The sequence below is a fragment of the Penicillium taxi genome (assembly GCF_028828555.1).
Source record: "Penicillium taxi strain IBT 34144 chromosome Unknown utg000005l_segment0_segment0, whole genome shotgun sequence".
NCBI lineage: Eukaryota > Fungi > Ascomycota > Eurotiomycetes > Eurotiales > Aspergillaceae > Penicillium > Penicillium taxi.
This window is the reverse complement of record NW_026643207.1, coordinates 291,696-311,929: the sequence shown is the minus strand read 5'-3', so window position 1 is coordinate 311,929 and position 20,234 is coordinate 291,696. Positions and strand designations below refer to the sequence as shown.

Below are 20,234 nucleotides of genomic sequence, written 5' to 3'. Positions count from 1 at the left end.
TAGATTAAGTGTATCCAAACAGTTGGTAAAGATTCAGTAACTATATCATGGGCTTTTACCTGAGATGATTATTATACTGTTTTCTGATTACTGTATCTAGTATCAGGATTCAATTTTTATCAATAAGATTCTATTCAATTTAAATTGCGGTTCCGGTTCTGGCTAGAGAGGAAAGTGAATGGGGCATGATCTATCAATTTTACTATCATTTTCACTTTACTCCTATACGCTTATCGTGGGTTTAGGTATCATAATTCACTTTGAAAGTGACATCAACTCAGATGTAATCGATCTGTAAGACACTACTGACTGCTAAAAAATGCAAAACCATTCGCCACCGAAAAAAAAAATAGCAAAATGATCCCATCCTGACACCAGATTAATAAAAAATAGAACAGCCAACTCAAGCATCTGCATTCTCGCTCTTGATATCGTCTTCCTGTTCTTCCACGGTGAAAGAGTTCTTGAGTTTGCTAGGGCCGGGTTTCTTCATTGAACCCTTCTTTGTGGTGTTCAGCTTCTTCTTCTTAGTTGGGCTGGGACTGCCCTCGTCCTCATCGGTGTGTGCACGCTTTGGGGCGGATGATGTTGGGCTACTGGCGCCACTTGCACCACTATCTGTGGGTGTCTTGTTGCGGTTGCTGCTGCCCCGGCCTGAGATGTTCATACACCGATCTAAATGCTGCGCAACCCGATTCATGACGAAATAACGAGGACAAAGAGGGCACTTGCTGGTTGGAATCTCTGGAATTGAGCTATCTTTCTCGTTCTTCCGTTTCTTTGGATTTGGCATTACTGCAAACATCTTGCCATGCACATCATGACCCGGGAGCGTGATATACGGCCCATTTTGGCAATATATTTTGTTTGGGTCTGGGGGAGGGCGATATCCCGCACCAACTGGAGGATATGAAAGACGTGGCAGACGACACTCCGGGCAGATAATCTCCTTGATCGTGCTCATAGGATTGCCCTTTAGGTGCACTTTTCCGCGATCGAAGATGGCGGCATCAGTCTCCAGGTGGATACTCGCCAGCTTTGTAGCATCGATGACAAATTCCTTGGTCTTTTCATCGGCGACCGATTTGCTCGCGACCTCGTCCAATACTGTCGCCTCTTCCTCGGCCTTTTGTCTCGCGATAACCACCGCGGAGCGCATCCGCGCCATCTTCTCGTCACGGTGGACCTTTGCAACCAGATCATGGACAATATTATGAAATGTCTCGTTCAGGATGTCTGTCGACTGCGAAAGGAGATAAAAGTTTAGCAGATCATGAGGTAACACTGCCGAGTCACACAAACACATACCACTTTGGCAATGGTGCCGGCAGGATAGCTCGGCCGGTAAGTTGTAGCGTTAGAGCCAGCCATTTTCGGAGTCGTGGCGGCGACACGGTCAAACACTTTTGCGCCGACGTGAGACCCTAATCGTCCATATACTGCAAAACTATGCAGCGAGATGCGAATCGGCGCAGTGTCGGAATGAGTCCGAAATGAAGAGGATAGAGGAACATAGAAGATCCAAAAGAGAATAAAGAGCGACTCAATAGAGAGTCAGGATTGGAAGCTTGAGATTGGGATCGAGTGAATGAGGTGATCCACCACAGGGTGGGACCAATAAGGGGAGGAGCAATGGGGGAAAAAGTGGAAGTCGAAGTCAAAGTCGAGAAGGGTCAACCCTTTTGGAAGTAGAAGTGCATAGATCAGGTAAATAGCTATGAGGGAGGAACAATCGCACTAAACCGATTGAGGAGCCTTGTGGTTCCGTCGAGTTGGAGTTAATCAGGATCAAAGTGTTCTCTGCTTATCGCTTATCGTCTATCGTCGCATCTCCGCATTCACTCGACAAGCATCACGACAATGGCATACCAGTTTTTTGCTAAGACGCAATCGCGGTCTACCTCTTCATCTACTTCGCCTTCTCCTCTGGTAAATCGCCAACATAACTACCCTCCCATTCACCCGCCGCCACTACAGCCACCGCGATCTGTTATCTCGACTTCTGATCCAACACATAAACGCGAGGAGTCCTTCTCTCCCTATCAGCATGTGATTCCTGCAGGCTACGCGACTCCTCATCCGCAAATCACGATAGAAACTGTGAAGACCGCGCATATACCTTCCTTGACGCGGGTTACATGCTTGTTGTTGCCCATCCGCTACCCAAACTCGTTCTACACGGCCACCATTACAGATCCTGTCATCGCGTCTCTCTCACGCGTCGCCATTTATCATGACCATCCAATAGCTGAAGTTCAGGAAAACGGATCATCTATGGGAACAGACAGGGTTATTGGGGGTATTCTTTGTCGACTAGAGAGACCAGACCTCTCTCAGGGGACTGACGAAACTGCTACGAATCTCTACATTCAAACTCTCCATCTTCTCTCTCCCTATCGTGGCCACGGAGTCGCAGTAGCACTCCTAAATTCTCTATTATATGAAGGCTCATCTGACTCTAAGACTCCATCTGAAGTCTCGGGGCTTGTCAAGCACTATAATATTCGTTCGGTGACGGCCCACGTGCATGAAGCGAATGAAGATGGGCTGAAGTGGTATACCTCTCGCGGATTTAAATTGCAGGATGATGTCGTGGAAGGATACTACCGACGGCTTAAGCCCTCTGGGGCAAGGATCGTTCGGTTAGATGTGGAATGGGGGGGAACACAGCTTCCTGCCGATCCAAATGCTCCCAGAAGCACATCTTCTAATGATGCAGACGATGAAGATTGGGAAAAGGTCGAGGTAGAAGATGGAGATGAAGGGGACCATGGAGTTCAAACATTAGGTGAGTCTCGCTTGCTTGAGAATGAAGGAACGTCGAGGAAGCGCAAAGCCGATGAGCACGTTGTGAGTCCGCCTCACTGAAGTTGATATTATTTGTTTATGCTATATACTTCTTGATATCGTCAGCTTATGCATATACTATAAATAGTTTTAGTTCTTCTTTCAGTCCCTAATTCTCAATTCCTGTTCTCAAGTCCCCTTGTGTCCATATATTTGTTTCTGTGAGACAATCATACAAGACGTCCAGATCTTAAATTATTTCATCAAAAAGACTATATAGGTGCTCGGATCCGGGGTTACATTCAAAAGGCCCACGAGATGAATTCAGCAAGAGCCTGAGAGAAGGAGCCCTTGAGGGCTAGCCGAGTATCTTCAGGAATTATGCACGCGGCCTGAATTGTGATCAATTGATTGAATTCCCATGATTTATCTTCCAAGGTTAGGAGTACGAGCAATTAGATGAGCCAACAAGAAGCAATGTTAATTATAAATGGCCAGATTTCATGAACATCTTCAGCCGGAATCAAATCATTAATCATTCAAAAGAAATATACATGGATAGTCGCGCGAGCTCTAAATGTACCGAGAACAGTATAGCTATCGACAAAACTAGTTGTTGTAGTTCTCTGCATGCAGGAATATCTCGGTTTTTGATGGATCTGTGAGTACCTGCATCTGCAACTTGGCCACAGTATTGGCCACCTCAACACGCATGCTGGGTGGACCGCACACGAAGACACAAGCTCGTCTGCCAAAGATTTTCGAGTACTCATTGAGTATCTCAGGAATATTCGGGCGAAAGTAGTCAGTCCGCCAGTTATCTCTTTTCGGCGACGGTTGGAAAGAAGCATAACGAGGTATGGGTCTCTGTGGACTAGTAAATCCAAAGTCAAAGCCTGGACTGGGGGCATATGTCTGCTGTGTTGAGAGATTCATTGGAGGCTGGTAGTAATGTCGGCTATTGGAAATGTGTGCACTTGGTAGTGCAGTTATCCCGTCTTCGTTCTCGTGGCGTAGCTCCTTTTCTCTCTCCATATCGCCTGCAGCCTCTTCTTGGATGTGGGTTGCGTTTTTCTTGTCGATTCCTTGCAACATCTTATAAATCTTCTCCTGTACCAAGTCCCGCTCAGTTTGGTTATTTTGTTCAAGTCCGGTAAGGAAAAAATGGCATTGCATGATATCGGTGGGTGCATTGTCACGGCAAATCCGCAATTCTTCTTGGAACCAGCTCATGGTCTCTGGACTTCGCAGTGCCCAAACTACCTTGATTGACTTTATAGTAGCCTTTCCATCCCGAATCTTCTTGATCAGGTCGAGAAGCTGGCTAGCAATCGCGGTGATACCACTTCCTCCTGCGAAGAACACTACATCGTCAAATGCAGCCATCTCACGTTGCATGCCACCATATGGCCCCTCTAAAAATGCCGAAAAGATTTTGAGTGGGCCATTTTTCAATGCTTCGCGCAAGACTTTGCGTGTGAAACCTTGGAAGGGCCGGAAAACAAGGGTCATATCACGGTACTTTTCGCCATATGCAGATGGGAAGTCATCACTACAGAGTGAGGAAATCGTAAACGGGTGGTTATCAAAAACAGCAACCCCGGGCATGCGTAGATAGACGTATTGGCCAGGGCGCCAGCGCATTCTTGTTGGCACAGTCACCTTGATGGCACCCTGTGGGAGCAATGTTACGGCCGATTCTTCTCCGATCATGAACGAAGAAGACCAAAAGGGATTCATCCAGTTCAGATACCAAAGTCGGATAAGATAGCTAAGAATCCAAATGACCACCGTAGTCCAGAGATAACCCCAAGACTGAAGCCAATTTTTGGTGTGCCATAGCAGCATTGCCAGAAACACCCAAGAAACAGGAATATGAATCATGACAAAAAGCTCATACATCTGATATCTCAAGAATGGAAGCGAATGAACACACAGAATGAAAAGCGGCACGGCTGCTGCCCAACCTGTCCCGTAAACATATATACCCTGGGTAATGAAGTTTCGGTAATTGACCTCAGCACCATCTGTCCAAACTGGAGTGATGTAAAATGGAATGATGTGGACAAGGCTAAGAAACAGACAGATGTAGGCTGACCAGCGGTGCAGACCATTTAGCCGCTCTGGGCTTAATCCCGTGAACATGGTAATAAAATTTGCCTTGGTACTGAGCGCGACAATCCAAGGGATCATGGCAGCTGCTAGCATGCCCGCACGAATTGCAAGTGGTGGGGATCCTAGAGATATCGACCAGTAGTATAAAGGCTGTGGCAAAAAGCAGTATAATGTCACGAAGATCATTGCCGCCAAAACAATGACCGTCACTGATAGAGATGGAAACACCACTTCTATCTTGCCAATCTTGAGGGACGGTATTGGCCGGTAGAAGATCCAGCGCATGAGCGCAATGATTTTGTGAAGCGGAAGTATCTTGTGTAAAACCGAATCACGCTTTGGAGGCGAAGAGGTCGTTGTTTGAGCAGCTGAAATATCAAAGTCTGCACTTGGGGTTTCAGAACCTGATCGACGCTCTCTGTATAGGGCGATTCGGATTTTATCGCCCCAGATATGGTACAATCGAATGAAAGACGTAAGGACCAGTAGGATGATTGCGAAGTATGTGAATCCATATCCATATTTCCTAGATTTTAGAAAGGGGTCTCGCAGCATTTCAGCCTGCTCGGCTGGAGTTGTCGATGCCGTAACTGCGACATATACTCTCTTTACAAGAGAGGTGATTGATTCCGCCATGGTGAAGTTTACTTATCCGCGGAGCCTTGCTCGTGGGTTGTCTCTTGAACTTTTTGCATCTAATAAGCCCTTGAAAATCATGAAAAATTTTATATGTTCAGTTTACCTGTTCTTTTGTCGTTCTATTTTGGCTTATCGTGATATTAGAGAATGAGAAGTCGCCCTCCCGTACTGCTATAGCAACATTAAGCTCATATTTCCACAGGAAGCTTTTGAAATTTTCTGGCAAAGGGGTACTGAACCCCCAAAAATGGGAACCCTTGTCCTTATAAGCAAGGCGGGTCACTCAAGCCCTAGTGTGATGGATGGGTGGGATTGGCCATGACCTGAAATCTTCCAACATCCGGCCAATCGAAAGCTGGAGAGCCATGAGGATATATGAGTTTTTTGTCACTCCGTCTGTGTGTTTGCCATGATCACTTTGGAATTGAGTGAACTGCGGATGATATGTGATGGTTAAGCACCTTCTAGACCAATTAGAAAAGCGCCAATTGTGGACTTGGTGACTCGGTGTGACTGGGCTGCATTAGCTCAGTATAGATAATCCATTTCGAGAACCACTTCAGACTATTTAAGAGCCATACTTCCTTATCATAGAATATCATAGATGGCGAAGCTATGATTAGAGTTCAACACCATAGTTCAGCGCTTAATTTCAGTTCGTTGATAGTAAGATGTAAGCAGGCCTCTTCATTGAGTACTTCAAGTTGAGACTCCCAAAGTCCAATTTTTGAGCTTTTGGAGTTGACTTGTCAGACTCATTAGGAAAGAATCATTTGAGGATGGTTTTGTTCATGACTCATGTGAAATTCCACATAGAAGAATAAATTGTTGGTGTTTCATTGTAGGTGTTGATAGATCTGATTTTGGCCTCAGGCCTCAAATCAGACCGCCCGATAGGCAGAATAATGCGATTTTGATCTCGCTTTTCCTGCTTGATCTTTTATGCATTGACAGTACTATCTTTACTGCTAGTAATGGCTTCTTCCAAAACAACGGCACCTATAGTGCCACCATCCCTGTCACTGCCTCCATCACAATTCGCCCGCCTCCAACCTCACGCCTATCTTCTCGCCCATCTCTCTCCGCCAGCATCAAGCAACCAACCTTCCATCCGCGCCAACGGTCGTGCTCCCTCACAATTTCGAGTCACATCTGCCAATGCAGGCTCTTTAACTCATGCCAATGGTAGCGCTGTTGTGCGCATTGGTGATACTGCTGCGGTGTGCGGTGTCCGTGCTGAAATTCTACACACTGATGATATTGCCTCGTGGAGTGTGTCAAATTCGTCCGACGCAGACACAAATACCAACAAGCGCCGACGTCTCACTGAGGAAAATAAAGATGAAAATGATGACACTGACATTGAAGACCTCAACTTGCTTGTTCCAAATCTTTCTTTGAGCACTGGCTGTGCGCCCGGCTTTACTGCTGGTGCTCCGCCCTCGTCGCTAGCCCAGTCAGTATCTCATCAGATTCTTTCTCTCCTGCACAGAACACGCTTGGTTCAAGCAGATGACTTGCGTATTTGGTACCAGCCACTGAATCTGGATACAGAGGATCAAAAGCCGCATAATGAAAACGAGAAAATGGATGTGGATCAAGATCTCGATGGCAAGCCTCGGGAGATTAAAGCATTCTGGGTTCTCTATATTGACATCATGATGATTTCCCTTGCCGGTAACCCCTTTGATGCGGCATGGGCTGCTGTTATAGCTGCTCTACGTGATACCAAGCTCCCCAAGGCCTGGTGGGACACTGAGCATGAGACCGTTCTATGCTCCGACAATGTTGCAGATGCTCGCAAACTTTCTCTGCGGGGATTGCCTGTTTCAAGCTCATTCTGTGTCTTTGAGGCTGATGCTGCTGCCAGCTGGCGAGCTGTTGTCCTCCCAGATGTCGAGGAGCAGAAAAACCAGAACCAGCGGAAGAACAGTTCTCCGAAAAATTGGATTCTGGCAGATCCAGATGGCTATGAGGAAGGCTTGAGTCAGGAGCGGGCTTGTATCGTTGTTGACAAAGAGAAGAATGGCAAGACCGTCATCTTGCATATGGAAAAACATGGAGGATGGAAGGTCGATACCGAGGAGCTTCGACAATTGGTGGAGCTATCGGGCCAGAGGTGGGATAAGATGAAGGAGATACTTGACCAATGTTAAATGTAGAAGATAAATCATGATACCAACTTGCTACAAATATTACATTGCCTTCGGCGAATATCACTCAAGAGCCATATTGAATTGAATGACTATCATATTTTCCGCTTTCTTTTTAGCCTTAAATTTCTAGTAGGGATTTTAATGTGTCTCAACACAGACCTGGGTATCAGGCAGAGGACTTTTGCGGACTTCCGCGGCGCCTCTTCAGAGGCGGTTCCTCATCTCCGTCAATGAACTTGGGGAAAGTGACGATTTCGGGTTCTTCTTTTTCAAGCGGCTTGCGACGAAGGGATACAGAAAATGACACCAACGTCAAATCATCTTGCTCTTTACTCACCTTCGTCTTGAACAAATCAAGGCTCTGGGACTTTTCGGTTGAAGCCGTTTTGGAGTCGACGTCTTCCTTTGTCTTTTCCTTCTTAGAGCTATCACTTTTGGATGTGGACAACTTCGATTCACCAAACAGCATTTTTGAAAAAAGGCCCAATACTCCCTGCTCGGTTTCTTCCTTGTCGGCCATCAACTCCCCGGTGGAGCCCTTGACTTTATCGCCTGCTTCCTCTTCTTCTTCCTCTTCGGCGTCAGAGAAATCCCACATGCTGCGGATTTCACCCCTGAAGAATGCTGTTCCCCATAAGGAGATCAGAACACCTGGAACAAGATACAGAAGGGCAGGTTGAGCGTGATTCGAGTACTGCATGGCGAGCAAAGTGGTGACCATCCCAACAACATATCCAACGATACTAGCTTTGAAGTAAGGTTTGGGAAAGGAGCGCGCATCAGAGTATGGAGGTTGAAACTCCGGGTATTGCGGCCGCACTGTTGGTGCCCAGAATCGCTCGCCCCATGAGCCAGTTACTCGTTGGTACTGCGGCTTGACAGCCACTTCGTTTGAGCCTTCCCCTCTTGCCTTTTGAATCCCTTTTTTATGGTAATAGAGGAAAAGGTCAAAACGCAATGCAAGACCAACCATCATTCCTGGAATGACAATGTCTCCTAGACCCAGCATGGCCAAACCAGATGCCTCTTCGCCTGGGCTTGCTGGTCGGGGGAAGAGCAGCTTGATCGGGACATCTAGCTTAGTGGCAACAGTGACCATGAGTGGGGTAAAAAATACGAAATAGATATCATAGAAAAACAGGGATCCTAAGACCAAGGATCCCGTCCAAAAGGTGGATGGGGACATGAACTGCAGAGCTCCGTAAGAAAAACTGAATCCCAGGAAATTGGTCAACCACCATGGCTTTGCGACAAAGGCAAAGTAGCCCACAGTAACCAAGGCGAAGATTCCACTCAGTAGGTCAAGAAGACCTACGAGGGGCTTTTTGTCAAAAAGACCGCGTATGTAGAATCGAAGACGGAGGCGCTGGTAGGAAGCATTACGACAGGTCCACATAAATGCTAGAAAAGTTTTTGGAAACGGAATTGCACCAAGCATTCCCGGAAGTGGTGAACGCCGAATGTGCGTGCCTTCCGACTGCCCAGTCTTCTGGCTGACGAATATACGCTCAGATTGTTTTGCGTGCCACATCTTGCCACCCGAACGATAGTACATTGGGAAGAAAATCGACCGCAGAACCAACAACGTATCTTTTAAAAAGGCGATGGCAAAAAATAGACCCATCTGAGAAAAGTAAAAACTGAGGATCTTATTCAAGATCGCAGGGTCTTCGAGCCACTTGATCACCATATACAGACCGCCCAGTGTCGCTCCAGCTGTAAGCGGAAACATCAAAGCATCTGAGGGCTGCAATCCTTCCATTTTTTTGACAGGGCCCTGGTTATCTTCATCGATATCGCTATCGTCGTCATCATTATCGGAGATTTTCTTGGGAGGTTTGGCTGCAGAAGAGGGTCGAGAGAGAGATGAATGTGCTCCAATCCAAATTGGGAAAACAGAAGCGACAAGTAAGTGGCCGTAGGTAGGGAGGAGAGGCTTTATACGGTCAAAGTGATAGCAAACGTGCCCCAGTAGTTCCGCGAGGAGGCTGACGTCGGACATGATCGGCGATCTCACGAGTGGTCTTCACGAGTGGCCTCAAGAAATTGACTGGCCTATTGTTGGCTATTCAGATGATTCCCATGGCTCACAAATGGATGTGGAGAGTGAGTTCGAAGCTGACGGGGAGATCAAAACACATGACAAAATCTGGGGGCGTTAAAACAAACAACACAACTGTAATTCCACATCGCATAAACCTGATTAGGTAAAGCGTTTTATCCGCAATTCAATACTACAATTTTTCGTAATCTACGAATCACTCCCTAAAAAAACAGGCGACTACCTAGTAATTTTAGTATATTATAAATACAGCGCTTTAAAGAATCCAAATAATATACTCTGGAAATTATATTTTGATCATACTTCCAAGTCAGTGCCACAACAGTTACTCTATAGCGCCTCGTGCATTGACTCTGAACTAATATTCTCTTGCAGGTGCTCAAAGTCTAAAAGCGGAAGCCCTTCTTTTATGATAGTAGAATTAGATCGTGGGGTTAATGCATGAAGAATTGAATTGGAGATGCCTTTCTAAGAATGACCTGAGTTATCTAAGGCTGGAGGTACCCAATCTCCAGGGTTATACAATATCAAACCAAAGAGCAAATGGCTAGATAATGGAAGAATATGACTTGACCAATATAAAAAACAAGCTTGCTTCTAGCTAGATCTAGGAAAACCAGCTAATTTAAATAGACAATCAGACGAAACGCAATATCGCATGGAGATAAGATGAAAAGTATTATACGAATATAAGGCGGTATTGAATACTTACATTCATTTTTGCATGACATATGGCATCATTAAAATTGTCAGATGAAGCAGGCAGACTTAATCTTTTTCCAACAGAAGATGCGTCAAAGGTCATTACCGTACAGTAGCTACTGTGGAGCTGTATCAAACGTTAAGATGGTTAGAATAGGTGCTGCATTTGACGATGCCTAACTTCTACCACCCATGTATCTGGTTATATCATAGCTTTGACCAGCCTGGGAATTAGCACCTAAATTCCACGTTATTACATGCGCAAAGTCTTCGGCATAATGGCTTGGCCCTACACCATGCTGGAGAAGATGTCATCATTAAGTATGTGTGTTGCGACAGCCGAGAAACAAGGCCATCAACAGACGGAAAGTATTTCGGCCGAAAAAGCTTCTGCCGAGACAGTGACTCTGGAACTAGATTAGTATATCACGGCATCCTTGAACGATATGCATTCATCGCAAACGACACCCTTGAGCGATGTGCATTCGCGACAGTAATGTCCCGTCTTCACCGTCTCTTCTGTCTCGGACGAATGTTGACATTCGTCCAGGGCAGAGGGGCACCCATATACTATAAGTAGCTAGTTCTTTCATCAATGAAAAAGCAGACTTCACAACAACCGCAATATTCAGTATCGTAGCATCCACTACACCCGGTGGATTTTCTACGGTGTTGAGTAGCGGTTCGTTGGAGCTCACCGTTCTCAGTAACGAGCGATTAGCTAGCTACGCTCGCTAAGCGAGCGACAATGTGGATAAGTCTAGCTCTGCGTTTGTTTGGCAGAAAAAGACTATGGAAGACTGACTAGTGTACTTCTTCGGGTATATTTCCAAAGCTGTAGGTAGAGCTACCTGACTGATCTCTACCTGAAAAGTGAAAAGAAACTTATATAGTTTAAGGTTTGAGATATCAAGATGAAATGAAAGAGCTTTAGGAGAAAGCTTTTCATGAAGTTGACTGGTTACAAAAGCTTAATAATGTCCAGTTACTTTTTCTGGAGCTTGCAAACAATGTAACTGATCATGTCAATAGAACAAGGCTATAAATAGAGCTAGTAAAACTTGAGGCAGATACTCAAGATTACTTTTGAATCATTCCAAGGTTTGTAAACGGTGTGGTCCGATGGCATGCCACACTCGGCTTCGGTTTATAGCACCTTCTCTTGAATTCAACGTTTACAAAGATAATGTTAGGTAATATTTTACCTAGGTGCATTGCATTATTCCTTGCAGACTTCCAAAGTTCACTCTCTCTAGGAGAACTCATAGGCGAGAATTCGGTTCATTCTTCCGAGGTTTGATATGATATAAATTATATCGTTGATTGTTTGCTTATTATGACAAAAATCTGATCTTCAATGGAAACAGCCTCCAGGGCTATCTTCTAAAGAGGATTGCTGAAATGTCATATATGCATGGTTGTTTATGTAGACGAGCTGAAGTGAGCTTCGACTCAAGCCTTTGTATCGTACTCCATCTATACCATATCGATCACCGATTGGTATTCGAAAGCTATATTATCCGCCCGCTAACCTCGACTCGAAACTCGAAGGTTTACGGCTGTCTATGGTATATGAAAGCAAGCCACTTAGATGGGCTGAGAGCGAGGAAAGCAGAGTAGTAGTCGATATCTTTATGTTTGGTGGTCATATCTGGGTAGTAAAAGGTTGGAACTCCACTTTTGATCCACTTTTATACTGCTGCGCAAAAACCTATATACAAAGTAAGCTGGAACATGAAAGGCGGTCAATTATTGGGGTGCCAAATTTATAGTATCCAAGCTCCTCTCCTCCGCCTTTGCTTGAACCTTAGTCCAAGTTCTCACTTAATACAGTCGCAACGAACATCCACAATTCGCCATACACTATGGCAACCGAGATATTGTTCGACACTTCGATGGTATGTTTCACCTGAATCTTCCAATTGACTTGACATGCGACTAACCCTCTTGACAGGGCACGTTCACCGTCGAGCTCTACAACACCCATGCGCCTAAGGTTTGCTCAACCCCTCTTCTTCTCACCTCTTCTCCCCTCTCCTCGAATAATACTGATTCCATGGTCTATTAGACATGCAAGAATTTCGCGACTTTAGCGCAAAGAGGTTACTACAACGATGTTATCTTCCACCGTGTGATCCCCAACTTCATGGTCCAGACTGGTGATCCCACTGGTACCGGCCGGGGAGGAAGCTCTATCTACGGCGAGAAATTCGAAGACGAGATCCGCGAAGACCTAAAACACACTGGCGCGGGAGTTTTGAGCATGGCAAACAGTGGCCCGAACACGAACGGCAGTCAATTTTTCATCAGTCTTGCTCCGACACCATGGCTGGATGGAAAGCACACTATCTTTGGTCGAATCAAGACTGGAATGCGAGTAATTCAGCGTATGGGACTGGTAAAGACCAATGGCCAAGACCGACCTCTGGATGAAGTGAAAATAATTCGAGCGAGAATTCTGGAAGACGAGGAGTGAAGCCGCCATTTTTAGGATCTTGATTCACCCATGGCAAAGGGCTTATTACGCGGTATTGCTCTATTGAGAATGCATACCTGGCATCGATGAAGCAGAGCCTTCAACAAAGACCTGGTGCGAGTAAAGCATGCTACCTTTACCTGCATCGTTCAGATGTGACGTCGGGCTTAAGCCCATTTAAATTAACTACAAGAACTACGGATCACGAAAGCCAGTTGATTGAAAGTAAATAAAATTTCAGATTTTGGCATATGAATGTATCACTACAAAACGAACCGCTTCTGTCAAATGAACCATCAAGAGCAGCAGATACAGAGTGAATTCTCATCTGCAACCCCCATAGCGAAGCCCAGTGAAGGTATGACGCTGGGAAACCCGGTTTGCCATTGGAATAACAGCCGAGCTGTGCAGAACACTGGGGGTGGCATGAAGGAAGAACTTTCAACGCTGCAAATTTTCCCTAATAAAGTGGGAATTGATGAATAAGCAAGAGCTAGTCCTAAAAGCGTAATACCTTCCAATTCGAGGTCAGCTCCACCGCCTTCCGCACAGAAAAACCTCCTGGTTTTTTTCATCCTTCTCTCTCATTCTCTATCCAAGCCCATTGGGCTATACCTCCTCTTCTGCTAGCTCAGAAATACTTTAGAGGATATCATTATAATCGAGCCCATGACTCGATACTTTAATCTACCGACTTACATTTTACAGTTCAGATCTCGAGTCTGATTGACAGCATGGAGACACTGGCGGAGACGTCTTGGGACGTTATCATTGCAGGGACTGGGCTGGCTCAGTCCTTGTTAGCACTGTAAGTTGACTTCCACTGGGGACGAAAGTCCACATCGACTAACGCCTTGTAAGCGCTCTTTCTCGGTCGGGAAAGAAGATCCTCCACTTGGATCAGAACCCATATTATGGAGGATCGGAAGCTGCTTTCAGTCTGGAGGAGGCCCAGGAATGGATGAACAGTGTCAACGAACGTGGGTCACCACATAATGTGTCCTGTATTTCCGCTGGTTGCTGATTTCTCTGAAATGGTAGATCCTGGCCAGTCTCCATTCGAAGATGTTAAGGTTTTCACTGCTTCATCGCAAACCGTTGCTGAAAGCAGCGATCTGGTGGAAGTCCCACCAGTCGTCCGCCCAAAGCTTGCTGCCAGTCGGGCCTATACACTATCTCTCTCTCCATACTTTCTCTACACCCGCTCACAGCTAATCTCTATCCTGATATCTTCCAAAGTCTACCGTCAGCTGGAGTTCATGGCTGTTGGAAGTTGGTGGGTTCACTCTGCAGACCATACAAATTCTCAGATTTCAGATTTCAGTGACATTCGCGATTTTCATCGCGTACCTGGAAACAGGGAAGATATATTTGCGGATACCCATATCAGTATGAAATCTAAGCGAACACTGATGAAGTTCTTGCGCCATATCAGCAAGGTGGAAGATGAAGAGACAGATAATGGAGGCGAGAACTTGTCTATGTCTTTCGGGGATTACCTGTCATCCAATTTCAGTGTCCCCCAATATCTCCATAATCCTTTAATCTCTCTTTCGTTGTCACAACTGTCCTCTCAGGATACAACTGCTAATTATGCTGTTCCGCGGGTCAAGAGACATCTGGCATCCATTGGCGCTCTAGGACCTGGTTTTGGTGCCGTGATCTCAAAGTATGGTGGTGGGTCAGAAATCCTTCAAATTGCCTGTCGGGCCTCCGCTGTTGGTGGAGGTATTTATGCCCTGAATACGGGAATCAAGGCTTTCGACGAGACTAGTTCTGAGGCAGAGTATCCCGTCCAAGTCCAACTTTCTAGCGAGGAGTCTGTTCGGACCAAGTTTGTCTTCGGTTCTGAATGGGATCTTGCGCAGAAGCAATCATTCCCTTCTTCCAAGATCGCACGGTCGATCAGTATTGTTTCTTCTAATTTCACATTCCTCTTTCCCGTCACAGTGGAGGGTAGCCCCGTACCGGCAAGTGCCGTTCTGATGTTTCCTGGCAATACGTTGAGTGATTCTCACACTCCACCGGTGTATCTACAAGTCCATTCGAGTGATACTGGGGATTGCCCACGACAGCAGAGTAAGTTTTACCCGTCTTGTCATCGTTTCACCTCCCCTCGCTCGCATGATGATTTTCTTAACTTATCTACATTGCCTGAACTGCATTGATGAAAACTTATCTATTCAACTGATCTCGAGCATCACCTCTTAATTTGTGATTTTATTGGACTTGTATTTCGTTCATGCGGCTAACAATGTTCCTTTCCAGGTATTATCTACGGCAGTGTTAATGTTCCCGGGTCAGAAGGTCAGACACTGATCAAATCTGCGGTTGATCATCTTCTCAAGGCGGAGGGTCCACAGGCTACCGTCCTGTGGTCCATAACTTACAACCAGCTTGGTCGTCTCACTAACGGTGGCACTGATTCTGCCATCCAAGAATATAGACCTCATGTCTATAGCTTCCCACCGCCAAGCCTCGATCTAACTTTCGAGGATGAGACCATTGATCTGGTCAAACAGGCGTGGGTAAAGATTGTAGGCGATGAGGTCGACCACGATGATTTCATGATTTTTGATGATCGTGAAGGTGCCTCTGATGAATGACTGTAGCATAGCTTTATGAAACACATAGGTAGCAGGTGTTCCTTGTAAAAACCCACGAGATACCATGAATATACTACATTTTGCATTCTAAGAAAATTCGGTGTGTACTTATATTTTGAAGCCACCTAAGCATTCTATGAGATTCAAGGGAGATGGAATAGCTTCATCTAGCGCTTCATCTAGCGCTTCATCTAGCTGCGGCAGCTTCTCACTCCTGCGTGTGTCACTGATATATCCAAAACGTGGGATCTTGGTTAAATTGCGTTGATGAATTTTTTTTTCCCCCGATTTTCCCCCGATTTTCCAACAGGATTTGGATCATCTATCGATATGATTCTAGAACAACGGGAGGCGAAATTGACAACCTTGGAATGCGAGAACCTTAGATCCTTGGCGTAACACCGACATTTGGTAAGGAAATGGCGATAAATGGCCTCATTTACCGCGCTACCCCTATTTACACTCCATACCTTAGGGGTTTACACCCAAGTCCTGTCCGTTTCACATACCTTAATCTGGAACATGGGCAGTTATTTTCTCTTACACTTAGTGTCATTGAAAATTCTGATTATTTGATACTCCCTAGGTATACTTAACAGATATGGCCTCTTTCTCCAGGCGGTTGATCTGTTCCCATAATTTTCAAATTCAGGGGCGCCAGGGTCTACTATACTCCACCAATGATGATACACAAAAATACTGGTTCACTACTTGGTAAAATTGCAGGTCGTGCCCTCATAAATCCAAGGTCCACAACTCATTTCCGCTGACAGCATCGCCAAGGCGGGGGCTAGAGCTTATATCATCTTGAAGCCAACGTTAGATAATCTATTGGTCTTTTCTTCAGGGCTTGATGAGTAGATAGTCGTGTATGTTTGACAGGCTCAGTTCCAAGGTTGAAAAACTTCAAATGTTCAAGGTTAGAAATGAAGATTTCCAGGCCCAATTCTATCCATTCGCCCTTAGGATGATCAGTTAGTAGTTGGAAGATCATTTCCTTCCCTCAATTTCCGAGGTCATTTCCTACCTAGGTACGCAGTACATACATAGATACAGGTACTAGACACATGGCTCTAGCTCAAATGTTAAAATGACCACAAAAATACGTAGGTAAATTCGCCGAGTACAACATAACCTTGATCGAGTGAAACATGTTTTATAAACGGAAATTGAATATATAGAACAATCGTACAATATTTCTCACGACTAAAGGACGAGGACTGAGCCCATGAACGCAGGAGGTGAATGGTTCGGTTCCCACAACGGAGTACGCCGTGGGAATTAGATAGGTATCGCCACCAAATTAAACAATTTATAACTAGGGTTTATACGAACATGAAGTCAAGGTTTTGAATTTAAATACAACTTCAGTTCAATTCGCGCAATATGAACATTCCAGACAAAAGTAGATTTGGCTGGAAAAGAGGTAAGTCAAAGAGGAACAGAATGAATGATGAGGCAAAAAGGTAACGACGACACGCGTCGGTGGGACTAGAGGGACCACTTTTAGCCCCTCTGCCGTTCGCTAACTGGTCAGTGTGACGTGCACATGGCAATCAAGTGTCTGTATCGTCTAGTATTCTCATATGAGTTTGACGTTTTAGTGACGTGATTTTATAGTAATTATTGAACCCAGTATCATAATGATGGGAACATTACGCGGCTTGATGAGGTTCGGAACTCTCTTCTATTAACCCACAAGGGTCTCTATTCAGACGTTGGTAGTATCAATACTAGTGGACGAACTACCGAACTACTAAACATTTCCAAAGCGGGAAGTAAACCTCAGTAATCGATCGACGTTTCTCATATCATAGGAACATATCGGACCTTGACCCTGTTCCCACACGCAGGCTTTTTTCGATCTAGCGTGAGATGATCATGTAGCTTCCAAGGTTGACCGCATTAGGAACAACTAGGTATAGATGCAAACGAATATCAAATACTAGTTCACCTCGAGTACGAGAGAAAGAAAATAACTAAGAGGCTACCTGCCTATCAATGCAGAGGGCTTCAGGGAAAATGAGGATCTCCAGTGCTCGATTGCTGATCGTATTGAATCCCAATGGGTAACGGAGTCGGTATAGGATGATCTCTTCCTATAACATTCCTTTTTCCCGTTATGATCGACATGACGAGTATAAGGAGAAGAAGAAAGATGAAGAATAATACTGTATGTCTAAGGCTATCTATCTCCTCAAAAGAATCAAATCAAATCAGTCAAATGTATCATCAAATTTCAAATATAAATATAAAATAAAACAGTTATAGCCATATATATCCATAAACCTTAGATCAGGCAAAACTGAAAACGGGAAGTATTTAAATCCAAAAAATACTGGTAATACCAATACATGCATTCCCCGATCCTCTCGTTAATGGAATCACTTACTTTTACTTCATTTCCTCCCTTTTTTCCCTTTCCCTCCTCCACTTCTCTCTTCTTTATCAGCCAAAGATCTGTTCCCGCTCTGGACTCATTGTCCAGCCGCGCCGCTCTTGAACGCCTGCATTGAGCACTTTCTCACTGCCCCTTTATTTGATCTCCTCCCCACCCCTCCCCCTTTTGGACCGTGTCGCAGGTCCCGACGCTACCAGCCTCTCATTGATTTTTGGCACTTTTGCCTGACTTTCTCTAAATCGACTTTACCCACATTCGTTTGCTAATTCACTTCTACCTGTGGAATCAGCTTTGGCTGCACGACCATCACGGACACTTTTTGAATCGCTGAGCCGATAAGAACACATATCAGGGCTTGCCAGATTTTGCGACCCTACAAACCCCTTTCTACCCTAATACAACGTACATGTTTGAAAAACCAGCAACGCATACCGTCAGGATGCCTATCTTCCGGCTGAAGACGGTTTTCCCGCTGATTGCCCTTCTCTCGATTGGTATCTTCTTCTGGTGCATAGAACGATATGATCAACATGCTTTCCTTCGGTTCAAACACCCCATTGACCGAGTCAATCTCGGAGAGCATCATCCTTTAGATACTGCTGCACAGCCAGGAGGGCAACCCGATTCAAGCACTACCTGCCAGGTTGATCCTAAGTTGGCGGCTCCTCTTCCCTTCTCCGAATGGCTTCCCCGCAAGAACTACACCCGTGCCTACCTACGCCCTCGTATTGTAGGTCCTCGCACCGAATTCCGCACCCTCGAGGAGATTGAGAGGCCCGTGCTTCCCCCGATGGTCCAAATGGAACGTGGAATGGTTGTCTCTCCCGAGAACAAGGCAGAGAACTTCGTTTGCCCGGAAATTATTGATGTGGACGTTGCTGCTGATGACGATGTCGACGAAACCTCCAAGCTTCTCTTCGGTTTGGCCACCACGGTCGACCGTCTTGACCGCCTACTTCCCTCTTTGCTCTACACCTACGGTAATACCAAGGCCGGTTTGATCGTGTTGGTTCCCGAGTCCGACGACGACCTGGAGAAGCAAGAAACTTATTTCCGCAACCGTGGTCTGGATTTGACTCTTAAGGCCTCGCCCTTGGACTTTACTGCTCGTTACTTCGGTATGGTGGAGGCCTTCTCGGAGCACATTCGCAAGCACCGCCCCCACACCACCTGGGTTGGATTCAGTGATGACGACACCTTTTTCCTGTCGCTCCCTACAGTCGCCGAGGAATTGAAGTTGTTCGACGAGAAGAAGAAGCATTATATCGGATCCTTGTCCGAGGCTAGCTGGCAAGTTGATACCTTCGGCCACATCGCCTTCGGTGGTGCCGGTGTTTTTGTCTCCAAGCCTTTGTTGGATGTGCTCTATAAGTACTACGAAGAGTGTCAGTCCTGGGGCGAGCAGCCCGGTGATCAGAAGTTGGGCCAGTGTATCCAACGCTTTGGTGACACTCCCTTGACCCTCTGGCCATCACTCTACCAGATGGATATGACGGAGCCTGTTGATGGTGTCTACGAGTCCGGTCGCAAGATCGAGTCCATGCACCACTGGAACAGCTGGTACAGCAAAGATGTCGTTAAGATGACCGCTGTTTCTGCTGCTGCTGGTCGCAAGTCTGTGCTCCGCCGTTGGGTCTTCGATCAGGAGGAAACAGTGAACAACTCCACTGGCGAGACCCTCCGCCACTTCTGGGTTCTGACCAACGGCTACTCCCTCGTTAAATACACCTACGACGAGACTGCTCCAGATGATGTGATCGACTTTGATGCGGTCGAGAAGACTTGGCCCGAAGACCCCCGTGGCTTTGAAGACCGTCTCGGACCTCTTCGTCCCGCCGAGGATCAAGGTGTCACCAAGGATCGTTGGTTGATGCACGATGCGTTCGTTGTTGGTGACGCCGTTCATCAGTTCTACGTGCGCGAAGAAGATGAGGGCCACAGTGTGATTGAGATTGTCTGGCTCGGCCCCAAGGGCGGCGGTGGCGGTGGCATCAGTGACCACTATATTAAGGGCACATACCAGCAATAATCACCTCACGACCAGAACCCCTTAGTGACTTTTATTAAGGCTGGTCCTTGGGGTCCCCATCTTCTACTTCGTTGCACATTTTTAAGTCTCATTTTTTTCATTTTTTTTTTTATCAGAATGCTCCTCATCTTACTATATCATGAAGAGTCTTGTCTGTCTCGACCACGCCCTGTCTTCTCCCCCTCCCCACCTTTTTTCCTTTCTCTTTTTCCGGATGAAACTCCTTCCAGTTTCTGATTATTCATTTTATCCGGCGTTAGC

General features: G+C 45.9%; 8 protein-coding genes across 8 annotated transcripts; 5 read left to right on the top strand and 3 right to left on the bottom strand.

The window, feature by feature from the left end:
- Positions 1-403: 403 nt before the first annotated feature.
- N7495_007475 (uncharacterized protein) lies at positions 404-1,371 on the bottom strand (the record flags this gene model as incomplete). The annotated part of the gene is made up of 2 exons (XM_057210126.1): positions 404-1,243; positions 1,309-1,371. 2 exons carry the CDS (start codon positions 1,369-1,371, stop codon positions 404-406), a joined length of 903 nt encoding a protein of 300 aa, XP_057059669.1.
- Positions 1,372-1,860: 489 nt separating this feature from the next.
- On the top strand, positions 1,861-2,868 carry N7495_007474 (GNAT family N-acetyltransferase; the record flags this gene model as incomplete). The annotated part of the gene is made up of 1 exon (XM_057210125.1): positions 1,861-2,868. The coding sequence occupies one exon, from the start codon at positions 1,861-1,863 to the stop codon at positions 2,866-2,868; it is 1,008 nt and encodes a 335-aa protein (XP_057059668.1).
- A 528-nt stretch (positions 2,869-3,396) lies between these two features.
- N7495_007473 (putative metalloreductase transmembrane component) lies at positions 3,397-5,538 on the bottom strand (the record flags this gene model as incomplete). The annotated part of the gene is made up of 1 exon (XM_057210124.1): positions 3,397-5,538. One exon carries the CDS (start codon positions 5,536-5,538, stop codon positions 3,397-3,399), a length of 2,142 nt encoding a protein of 713 aa, XP_057059667.1.
- Positions 5,539-6,515: 977 nt separating this feature from the next.
- On the top strand, positions 6,516-7,697 carry N7495_007472 (3' exoribonuclease family protein; the record flags this gene model as incomplete). The annotated part of the gene is made up of 1 exon (XM_057210123.1): positions 6,516-7,697. One exon carries the CDS (start codon positions 6,516-6,518, stop codon positions 7,695-7,697), a length of 1,182 nt encoding a protein of 393 aa, XP_057059666.1.
- Positions 7,698-7,863: 166 nt separating this feature from the next.
- On the bottom strand, positions 7,864-9,699 carry N7495_007471 (aspartic endopeptidase; the record flags this gene model as incomplete). Its single annotated transcript, XM_057210122.1, has 1 exon — positions 7,864-9,699. One exon carries the CDS (start codon positions 9,697-9,699, stop codon positions 7,864-7,866), a length of 1,836 nt encoding a protein of 611 aa, XP_057059665.1.
- A 2,627-nt stretch (positions 9,700-12,326) lies between these two features.
- cyp1 (putative peptidyl prolyl cis-trans isomerase (CypC)) lies at positions 12,327-12,937 on the top strand (the record flags this gene model as incomplete). The annotated part of the gene is made up of 3 exons (XM_057210121.1): positions 12,327-12,359; positions 12,416-12,457; positions 12,530-12,937. 3 exons carry the CDS (start codon positions 12,327-12,329, stop codon positions 12,935-12,937), a joined length of 483 nt encoding a protein of 160 aa, XP_057059664.1.
- Positions 12,938-13,225: 288 nt separating this feature from the next.
- N7495_007469 (putative Rab geranylgeranyl transferase escort protein) lies at positions 13,226-15,543 on the top strand (the record flags this gene model as incomplete). The annotated part of the gene is made up of 5 exons (XM_057210120.1): positions 13,226-13,295; positions 13,646-13,745; positions 13,799-13,917; positions 13,979-15,016; positions 15,206-15,543. The coding sequence occupies 5 exons, from the start codon at positions 13,226-13,228 to the stop codon at positions 15,541-15,543; spliced, it is 1,665 nt and encodes a 554-aa protein (XP_057059663.1).
- A 2,840-nt stretch (positions 15,544-18,383) lies between these two features.
- On the top strand, positions 18,384-19,973 carry gfsA (glycosyltransferase family 31 protein; the record flags this gene model as incomplete). Its single annotated transcript, XM_057210119.1, has 1 exon — positions 18,384-19,973. One exon carries the CDS (start codon positions 18,384-18,386, stop codon positions 19,971-19,973), a length of 1,590 nt encoding a protein of 529 aa, XP_057059662.1.
- Positions 19,974-20,234: the final 261 nt, after the last annotated feature.